This window comes from Lagenorhynchus albirostris, chromosome X (assembly GCF_949774975.1).
Source record: "Lagenorhynchus albirostris chromosome X, mLagAlb1.1, whole genome shotgun sequence".
NCBI classification, from domain to species: Eukaryota; Metazoa; Chordata; class Mammalia; order Artiodactyla; family Delphinidae; genus Lagenorhynchus; species Lagenorhynchus albirostris.
In genome coordinates, this window is record NC_083116.1 from 28,806,479 (window position 1) to 28,816,969 (window position 10,491).

A 10,491-nucleotide genomic window follows, 5' to 3' on the forward strand; every position below is an offset into this window, starting at 1 on the left:
AAAAATATGGAACGCTGCCCCAATTTGCGTGTCATCCTTGCGCAGGGGCCATGCTAATCTTCTCTGTATCCTTCCAATTTTAGTATATGTGCTGCCGAAGCGGGTACCACAATCACCTCTTGATCTTGTTTCTTCTTATTCAACGTCATGGTGACTACCTTACTTTGTGCCACCATCACTTCTTTTTTTTAAAAAAATAAATTTATTTATTTATCTCTTTTTTTAAAAAATTAATTAATTTATTTATTTTTGGCTGTGTTGGGTCTTCGTTTCTGTGCGAGGGCTTTCTCTAGTTGCGGAGAGCGGGGGCCACGCTTCATCGCGGTGCACGGGCCTCTCTTGTTGCGGAGCACAGGCTCCAGACGCGCAGGCTCAGTGGTTGTGGCTCACGGGCCCAGTCGCTCCGCGGCATGCGGGATCCTCCCAGACCAGGGCTCGAACCCGTGTCCCCTGCACTGGCAGGCAGACTCTCAACCACTGTGCCACCGTGGGAGCCCCCCACCATCACTTCTTGTTTAGACTATTTCCAAAGCCTCCTACTTAGTTTGTTTGTTCTACCATCTGTCACTACCCCAATCCAGGGATTCGAAACCATTTTTGTGCCATAGAACCATTTGGCAGTCTGAGAAAGTTTCTGGACTTATTTTCAGAATTAAAAAAATATATTTTATTTTATTTTTGGCTACGTTGGGTCTTAGTTGCGGCATGCGGAATCTTTATTGTGACATGCGGGATCCTTTGTTTTGGCACGCGGCTCTCTAGTTGTGGCTCACATGCTCAGTAGTTGAGCAACACAGGCTTAGTTGCCCCGGAGCATGTGGGATCTTAGTTCCCCAACCAGGGATCGAGCCCGCGTTCCCTGAATTGGAAGGCAATTCTTAACCACTGGATCGCCAAGGAAGTCCCTCAGAATCGTTTTGTGGTTTTTTTTAATAAATTTTATTTATTTATTTTTGGCTGCATTGGGTCTTCGTTGCTGCAGGCAGGCTTTCTCTAGTTGCGGCGAGCGGGGGCTACTCTTCGTTGCGGTGCGCAGGCTTCTCATTGCGGTGGCTTGTCTTGGTACGGAGCACGGGCTCTAGGCGCGCGGGCTTCAGTAGTTGTGGCCCGTGGGCTCCAGAGTGCAGGCTCAGTAGTTGTGGCGCACGGGCTTAGTTGCTCCGTGGCATGTGGGATCTTCCAGGACCAGGGCTCGAACCCGTGTCCCCTGCATTGGCAGGCAGATTCTTAACCACTGCGCCACCAGGGAAGTCCTTCTCAGAATGTTTTTAAATGCATAAAACAAAGTACACAGGATGATAAAGAAAACCAATCACACTGCGATACAGCTATCAAAATATTTTCTAAAAGAAATGTGTACTATAGCAACATACAGGATTAACAGAGTTCTTGTGGGTCTACTGTAATTTCAAAGAAGTGATGAGTACATAAATGATATTTCGAGACATCTGCATCAACTGCAGTGTAATATGAAACCATCTTTGATTTCTATTGGTGACCAAGTCACAGGTACTGCTAATGTCACTGTAGTTTGTTGTCTACATTTGTAAATAAAGAAAGCACTACATTTCAGAGTTTGATGAAAACGAAGTTGTGATTTTTTTTCCATCCACGTTCGTACCCTGTGAATTCTATACATTGACCCTTGTGGACCCCAGGTTAAAAACCCTTACCTTAATCTATTGGTGCAAAAATGCTTGAAGTGACTGTAGAGATCTTTATTCCTAAATGGGGAGAAGAAAAAGATGAAAACGGGGAACATTAACATCCAAAACGTGTGCCATTAATTCCTGTACATTTTGCCAAAGGTGGGTTACAAAGTCAGTCTGAGCTTCCTAGCAGCCAAGGGAATGTTCTGTCCAGAACTTTCTCAGTTTAAAACCTTGATTGGGGCCGTGATCCTTAGTACTCTGCGTTGTGTAAAACCTTGATTGGTTATACAGTGCTGTATGTCAATTATATCTCAATATAACTGGAAAGGAAAAAAAAACCCTTGATTGGCAGGCTCTTGCCTAGTCTAACGCCCCATGGCCAACACCACTGTACATTCCCATCCCGCACGGCCCAGCCTAGTGGACACAACCGCCGAGAAAGAGCCGGGGGGCAACCCCCTAGTCCACTCCGGCGGGGCGTTCCCAGCCCCCACCCCTAGGCGCGCTCCCTCCCAAACGCAGGACCGAAGTCCCTTGCGCCGGGACATAACCTCTTCCCCGCCCTCCTTGGAGATAGCCCCGCCCACTCCGCTCCTCCCGCCTTCGGAAGGGTTTCTGCCTTGGCAGTTATCACGGACTGTGTGTCTCACCCATGACACAGGGTGCCCCTGGCACACTAACGGGGTCCTGAAAAACCCGATTACGGAACTGAAGCAAAGGGAATTCCATTTCGCACGAATGAGCGCAGTTTCCCACGGCCTCACGGTAGCTTGCGCAGAGAGCGGCCGCCAGGGGGCGATGGTTGGCTCATGGCGTGTCCTCCCCAAGCCCGGCCCCCGGCGGCGCCCTCTAAAACACGTACTTCCGCTTGATTCTCCCTCTTTTCTCTTGTCCTCCATTCTATCTGCGGCTGGATTTGATCATCGCCATGGTAAGTCCATCCATTACCATCGGGTCTGGGGTGGCTTTCCGAGATCTGAGGTCCCCGCGAGCTCGCCGGTGCCGCGGGCTGCGCCGATGTGCGGGACCCTTTTTAAGGCCTTTTCCAGAGGAGATGGAGTTGGGCCACGGCTCCAGTCCGCGGGCCTGCTGGGAAGCGAGCGAGCACCTGGGGAGGGGCGGGCTGTGCCGGCCCCGCGAGGTCCGAAGGGGCGCTCTGTGCTCCAGGCCACTGCTCAGGCGGGCAGGGATTCCCGTTTTTCCCGGAGCGAACTCTGTTTCGGGGGCAAGAAGAGAAGTCGAGGGGGTACCCCAGAAATCGTGGCCTGACTTCGGGCTGCCTGCGACACGCGGGATGTTCCTGGCATCGAAAAGGCAATGTAGGCTGCTGGTTTTCGAAGAGTGTTTTTACTTGGGTGCCAGGATCCTTCCACGCTATGAGATTACAGGACTTTTTAGCCCTTTGCTAAGGGACTTGAACGTCACCTCGTAGAAACGCCTGGATCAAGGGGTGATGTGCTCTGAATGTGACGGGAAGCTGGGAAAGTCATCCTTGGGAAAGTGACGTTTTAAATAGAGTTAGAATTAATACCAAAATGGTCAGAGGGCTAGAACAGATTTACCGAAAGTCAGGGACTTTGTGTAAATCTTTTTTTTTTTTTTTTTTTGCCGCTCCGTGTGGCTTTTTGGATTCCCGACCAGGGATCGAACCGGGGTCCCCAGCAGTGGAAGCGTGGGATCCTAACCACTCGACCACCAGGGAAGTCCCAGTACTCTGGTGTATAAAATAGTGCGCTGAGACTCACTGACTTGCAAGGGATTGTTCCTGAAAACCACGTGCTTTAGTCCCCGCCATCTCTGACTATAGTCCTCTCAGTCCTGGGTTGACAGCAGGGAAGACTGGAACACGCCCTAGCCTTGGAGCAGAGAGGACCTGGGTTTGAATCCCAGCCAAATCTGCACATTAATACTCTGCTTTGGGGCAGGTTACTTACCTCCCTGACTACTGAATTTTCTTTGAACAGTGGGAATTATGGTATCTGCCTCCGGAGAAGTGAGGAACAAAGCAAAGGGCAGTGATGGGTTTAGCATCGAGAGGGTTGTTCTTGGTATATGTTAAGCATTTGAATATTTGTTGGATTTAGGGAGTTCTTGACTTTGAATCATTGGAGCAAGTTCTGGTATTGCTGTTAAATTGATTGCATTTCTTTCCCAGTCTTCTCACAAGACTTTCAGGATCAAGCGATTTCTGGCTAAGAAACAAAAGCAGAATCGTCCCATTCCCCAATGGATTCGAATGAAAACTGGTAATAAAATCAGGTAAAGGCAAACACTCCCCACCCTTGTGTTTTGTTGAACTTAGGATTACTTTGGGGGTGTAAATGCACAATTGAAAGTTATATGCAGTTTAATTCGTCCTGAGCCACCATTCTGAAATTCTTTTGGGGTTTTTTTTTTTTAATGTGCTTCTTCTGGGTTTCTGGACACAGTCAGCCCACAGCTGAGCTTAGGGGCAGACACTCCTCCAATATTTGTTAATTTCCTTGTTGTCTTCAGTCTGAGCCAGAACATAAGATGGAAGGCCCATTTCCTTAATTCATTTAGCCAGTTACACATGTGAAATCACCACCCACTGTAGCTTTATAGGCCAATTAATTGCAACCTTTGGTTTATCGTGTCCTCATCCAATGATGGTAGGACCTGCCTTTATAGTTGTGAGGAGTGAAAGAAATGTATATAAAGCTCAGTGCCTAGCTCAATAGAGGGTACCTGCAGTTATCAGATGCTGGTCTCTTGCTCTGTGGTCTGGCTTTTTGTGTGTGTGTTGTCTAACTTTTAAAATGTATTGAAAGCAGGTTGCAATTACAGTGCTCCGTTTCGTGGAAGTACTGACATAATCCTGCTGAAAGAAAATCTGTGTTGATCATTTTTGATTTTGCCTTTTATGGGGGTAAAATCATGACAGATTGACATGAACATTTCTGAGATGGCCTTAGCTCTGCAAATAACTTGGCTGTGGTATTGAAGTGACTGAGGGTGTTAATGTAGTATTAAAATTATGCAAGAGCTTTTTTGTATGTGTGACCTATTATGTAGAATTACTGGTTTTGATATAATTTAGAAGGGGAGGTTATATGTCTCTGGGTCTACCCCAGGTCTGTTGAATCAAAAGTGAATGAGCGTACACTTGGGGAGAGGAGAGAGCTTCTCCACTACTTAGTCCCTATAAGGAACCAGTGTATGTTTTCCTTAGCCTGGAATCATTTTGAGAGGTAAAAAATTGCTTTGACTAGTTCTTTAACACATCTAGCAAATCGTTTTTTACTCTCCAAAAAGAGCTCCAAACTTGTTAACGGTAGGGAAAGTGGAACGCTTTTTCTTTCAAAGATTTTTATGGTACTTCAAGGCAAAGTTTGTGGTCAGTAAGAGCAGCTAAATGGAGGTCAGACTGCCTTTGTAATTTGTGATTTCCTTCTGTGTAGGTACAACTCTAAGAGAAGACATTGGAGAAGAACCAAGCTGGGTCTATAATGAGCCTCACATATGAATTCACACACATTATCAGAACATCACTAGTGTCTGGAACAGCTGCCTGTGTTTGATGCTCTCTCCTCTTGAGCTTTCCTCATCACTGCTCACTGTGTAGCTCTGTAATAAACATGTGAACCTTTTGTTGGAACTGTTATTGTATTATTCTGGTTTGTGATGATGTACTGAATAAATACTCCTCCTATCAGATGTAACACAGGACTGTCCAATGATAGAAATGTTCTCTAGTTACCAGGTACTTAGAAGTATGTCTAGTAAAAGTAAGGAACTGGTTTTTTTAGATTTTGTTGTTTAATAGCTCCCTGTAACTTGCAGCTCTTATACCTACTGTTATGGGAAGTGCATGTATGTGTCATCCTCATACCTGAGGGTAGCACCTTCTTAAAATAAAAGGCTTTTGTGGGTGGGGGGCATGCCACGATGCAGGCAGGGTCTTAGTTCCCTGACCAAGGATCGAACTCGTGCAGTCTTAACCACTGGACTGCCAGGGAAGTCCCATAAAAAGCATCTTCATATACTATTCTGTGGTGCCAGTCCTCAGAGTAGGAATCATGTGAGCCAGGGATTGGCAAACTGGTCTGCTGACTGTTTTCGTATGGCCTGTGAACTAAAATTATGCATTTTAAAATTTATTTTAAAATAAATTTATGTATTTATTTTTGGCTGCGTTGGGTCTCTGTTGCTGTGCACGAGCTCAGTAGTTGTGGTGCACGGGCTTAGTTGCTCCGTGGCATGTGGGATCCTCCCGGACCAGGGCTCGAACCTGTGTCGCCTGCATTGGCAGGCCAATTCTTAACCACTACCGTGCCACCAGGGAAGTCCCTCCATTTTTATTATTTATTTATTTATTTATTTATTGCAGTATGTGGGCCTCTCACTGTTGTGGCCTCTCCCGTTGCGGAGCACAGGCTCCGGACGCGCAGGCTCAGCGGCCATGGCTCACGGGCCCAGCCGCTCCACGGCATGTGGGATCTTCCCGGACCGGGGCACAAACCTGTGTCCCCTGCATTGGCAGGCGGACTCAACCACTGCGCCACCACGGAAGCCCGGCCCTGCATTTTTAAATGGTTGAAAGAAATCAAGAGTATTTTTGACATGTAATACATTCGAATTTACAGGCCAGGCACTATTCTTAGGTACTTGAGTTTAACTGATGGATAGACAGATGTACGTTAGGCTAGTAATGGGCCAATACACAGGCCATATCTAATGTCTGGGAAAGATGGGAGAAAGCCAGAGTGCCCCAGCTAGTTACCTGTGGAATTGGGCTGGAACTGCCGCAGAGGAAGGGGTCAGGTTTAGTGCTAACTCCCTACCCAGCTTGTAGGGAGCCTGCACTGGACAGAGCCGATAAAGCAAGTGACAGGAGCTGTCAGAGTGCAGCAAATGGTGGTTGCACCCCTTGCACAACCGAGGGGCCCCTGACCTGTAACCAAACTAGGAGGCTCATGACCACGGTCCTTAAGAAGCACCACTGTGCTCACCAGAATTTTGAAGGGTGGGCTGCAGAATACCCACCAGCCCAAGAACGTGGGAGCTGCCAACAGATCTTGGAAAAACACTTCCACTTCCTTTACAAGCTCCTAGATTTCAAATATTTTCTCTTATTGCATCAGTGTTTCCTTCATATTCAAAGACAGCTGCCACTGTGTGAACAGCAGTTGGTAAATGTTAATGTGCTAAAAATGTTATTCAAGTCCAAGGCAGAGGGACTTGATACAATTAATTGACAGTCATGTGATGGAAATTTCTAACCATTTTGGAGTATTAGGAATACCTCACCCTCACCATTCAGAGTAGGTAGGCTCCTCGCTGAGCCCGGGGAGGTTATGACAAGGCCAAGGTCACACGGCAGAGGGAGCTTTCTCTATAGACCTTGAATAAGGAGGATTAAAATTGAGAGGGAAAATGATGGACACCAGGGTTGGTTGGCCGTGTAAAAGGGGTTTCTTTTGAGCCTGGGGTTGGACACAGGTCCTGGATCCAGTGGTTCCTCACTGCCTCGTGCAGTAAGTGCCGGTATTTGTTTCCTCGGTGGACTAGATTGCTGCTTCCTGAAGGGAGGAATGGGAGCTTTGAGATATTTAGGACTTATATTTACCTATAAGAGGTGCGGCATAAGATCAGCTTTTAAAAGACAGTCAACTCCGTGGTGATGCTGGCCATCCCTCGATGGCCTACTGAGAAGCAGGCAGCAGCAGAGTGGTGGCCAAGAGTTAGCAGTCTGGAGTGGCAAGACTGCATAGTCTGCATTCAAATCCGGTTCTTCATGCACCAGCTGTAAGCCTCAGTGTCATCTGCAATGTGGGACCTCCCTCAGAGGGCTTTGAGGATGAAGTTAATAACGCACTGAAGCAGTTGACTCAGCGCCTAACTAGGAAACGGGGAAGAGGAATGGGGAGTAAGCAGGATTAAAGTTTTGGTGTGGACCCCTCCCCAGCAGACGTGGGCTGTATGCTGGATAAAGCAAAAATAAGACACAGGGACCGAAGACAGTGGGAAGGGGCAGGTTGTCAGGGGGGACATCAGGCAGAGCTGGCATGGAGTTGGTGCTTAGTGTCAGCCTTTGGAGAGATGCCAGTTCCCTTCTAGTTCCAGGATTTGAATTTGGAGTAGAGTAACCCCTCGAGGTCTTGGAAAGAAAGGAGGTAGGGTGACTTGAGGACGAAAATCCTGGGCCTTACACTCACCTCCAGGTGAATCCCACCTCTGTTACTGAACCAGCTGTGGAAACATCAGGAGACTTATCCAGAATCATACCTACTTCGGGTTTGTAAGGATTGAATGATAATGTCGGTCAAGGATCAGTCCTAGCAGATAATTCTCCCATTTTACAGATGAAAAAAAGTTAAACAATTCTCAAACAAGAAAATAAAATTTAAAAAAGAGAAGGCTTCCCTGGTGGCGCAGTGGTTGAGAGTCCGCCTGCCAATGCAGGCGACACGGGTTCGTGCCCCGGTCCGGGAAGATCCCACGTGCCGCGGAGCGGCTGGGCCCGTGAGCCATGGCCGCTGAGCCTGCGCGTCCGGAGCCTGTGCTCCGCAACGGGAGAGGCCACAACAGTGAGAGACCCGCGTAACGCAAAAATAAATAAATAATAAATAAATAAAAAAGAAGAAAGGGGAATTCCCTGGCAGTCCAGTGGTTAGGAATTGGTGCTTTCATTGGCCAGGGTAAAAAAAAAGTCCCACAATTCTCATTCCTGCTGATAGCAACTAACAGTTTGAGTACTTAACATGGCAGGTAGCTGCTGTCAGCAGGAATGGCAATGAGAACCAGATTGAACAGGAAGTAGATTTTCTTGGAAAGAACAGGGTGAAGTATTAACCATTTACCCTTCCCTGAGGGTGTTTTAGCCCAGAGAAGCAAACATGAAGCCCCTGCTTATACAAAACGTTGGGTATTTGGGGAGCCAGAGGCAAGTATGACCCTCACAGGTATTGCAGTCAAGAGAGCGTGCCGTGCATCTGTACCTGTGCACATCAGATATGCCCGTCTGGGAACGGAGGGAGGGAGGGTGGGTGGCAAACCCTCGGAGAAAACTAATCGATGCCTTAACGTGTGTTTACAAAGGGTGAAGGAGGAATGACTTGCCTGGGGAGTTGCGGGAAGGCCTCACCCAGGTTCACGAGGAGGCAAATGGTGTGCGTGTGCGCATGCGTGGTTGGTAGGTAGGTAGCTGGGGCTTAAGGCACTAGGGAAAGAATCTGGAGAATCGGGCACATCATGAAAACTCAGGCATAACGAGTAGGGAATGGCACTGTTCTCACTACTCACCCTCTGTAGGAGCACCTCATTCACCACACTGGTGGGCCGACACCTGCACTTGAACTATGGTCACTGATGAGGCCACCTGCAGCTGCATGTCCAAAGCTGTCACTTGAGACCCAGGAGCAGTGGGACAGGACTTGTGCCTCAGCCTGACCCTAAGTGGAACTGCGTTCTCTCTTTTTTTAATTAATTAATTAATTGATTTAGTTGTGGCTGCATTAGGTCTTTGTTGCTGCGCGCGGGCTTTCTCTACTTGTGGCGAGCGGCGGCTACTCTTCGTTGCAGTGCACGGGCTTCTCATTGCGGTGGCTTATCTTGTTGCGGAGCACGGGCTCTAGGCGCGCGGGCTTCAGTAGTTGTGGCACTGCGCCACCAGGGAAGTCCCAGCCCCATTTAATGTTAACACATGGCTAATCGTGAAAGCCACAGTCACAGTGCAACCTACCTTACCATTTAAATGAAAGAAGACAGGCATTACCAACAGTTAGGTACCAGAGTAACTGAAGTAAGACAAGATATAGTCCCAGTTTTACAGCTACAATGAGCCTGCTACTAACAAACCACGTCAGCTTTGGGGACTTCAGTTTTCTGCCGCTCAAAATGAGGAAACTGGTTCTAAATCATGAACCTCTAATGCTACATTTGTAAGTCTCTAAATGTATATCTGATTCATTAGAAAAAGTGTTTCCACTGGGGCCACCAAAGGGAGAAAGGCATTGGAACAGAACGCAAATGACCTACAAAGAAACAACTATTAGTTTAATCAGAAAGCCTGTGGATCTAGTTCAAGGTCAGCTGCCTCCGACTCCCACTTGTTCATTCCGCAAACACCCAACACAGACTACGAGGTGGATGCATGGCGCTGGGTGCTGGGTGCTGGGCTGCAGGGGTGAGCCACATCCACAGGCCCCCATTTTCACCGGCTCACAGTCTGCAGGGGACAGACGAATGTGCAGACAGCCACAGCCCCCGATGCTAAGTGCTGTGCTGAGGAAGGCACTAGGTCCTTGGGAACCTGACCTGAACATGGGAGTGAGGAGCTGAGGAAGAGCAAGCTGAGCCCCGAAGGCCAAAGAGGAGTTAGATCTGGCGGGTGGAGTGTGGTGTGTTCATGTGCTACACAGAGGATACAGACTGTGAAAAGGCCCAATCAGGAGAAAGCTGGGAGGGACTTCCCTGGTGGTCCAGTGGTTAAGACTCCACGCTTCCACTGCACGGGGCGTGGGTTCGATCCCTGGGCGGGGAACTAGATCCCACATGCCATGTGGGCAACCCCCCCCTAAAAAATAAATAGAAAGCTGGGAGAATTTAGGGAACTGAAAGTCACTCTGTGTGGCAGAAGTGTGGGAAGGGGACATACTCAGGGGTGGCGGGAGAGGGGTGCCCAGAGGAAGTAGTAATGAAGGAGGAAGCTGGAGAGTAAGCAGAGGCCAGATCAGTGGGAGGCTCAAAGCCTTGAGACAGAGCTTGGATTGCATCTTGAGGCCCAGAAAAACATTGAAGGGCTTGAAAATGGACAGATGCCTATCGGGTTTGGGTTTAAGAAATAACCGGGGTTATTGCGTGGAGTGCTAAGATC

At 48.2% G+C, this 10,491-nt stretch overlaps 1 protein-coding gene and 2 non-coding genes across 3 annotated transcripts; 2 read left to right on the top strand and 1 right to left on the bottom strand.

Moving 5' to 3' along the window:
* On the bottom strand, positions 1–110 carry LOC132514200 (U6 spliceosomal RNA). Its single transcript, XR_009538687.1, has one exon. It is a non-coding gene; the product is annotated as a U6 spliceosomal RNA (small nuclear RNA).
* A 2,318-nt stretch (positions 111–2,428) lies between these two features.
* On the top strand, positions 2,429–5,263 carry RPL39 (ribosomal protein L39). The gene is made up of 3 exons (XM_060137034.1): positions 2,429–2,583; positions 3,808–3,911; positions 5,075–5,263. The coding sequence occupies exons 1-3, from the start codon at positions 2,581–2,583 to the stop codon at positions 5,121–5,123; spliced, it is 156 nt and encodes a 51-aa protein (XP_059993017.1). The 5' UTR covers positions 2,429–2,580; the 3' UTR covers positions 5,124–5,263.
* Positions 4,441–4,573, top strand: LOC132514154 (small nucleolar RNA SNORA69). Its single transcript, XR_009538646.1, has one exon. It is a non-coding gene; the product is annotated as a small nucleolar RNA SNORA69 (small nucleolar RNA).
* Positions 5,264–10,491: the final 5,228 nt, after the last annotated feature.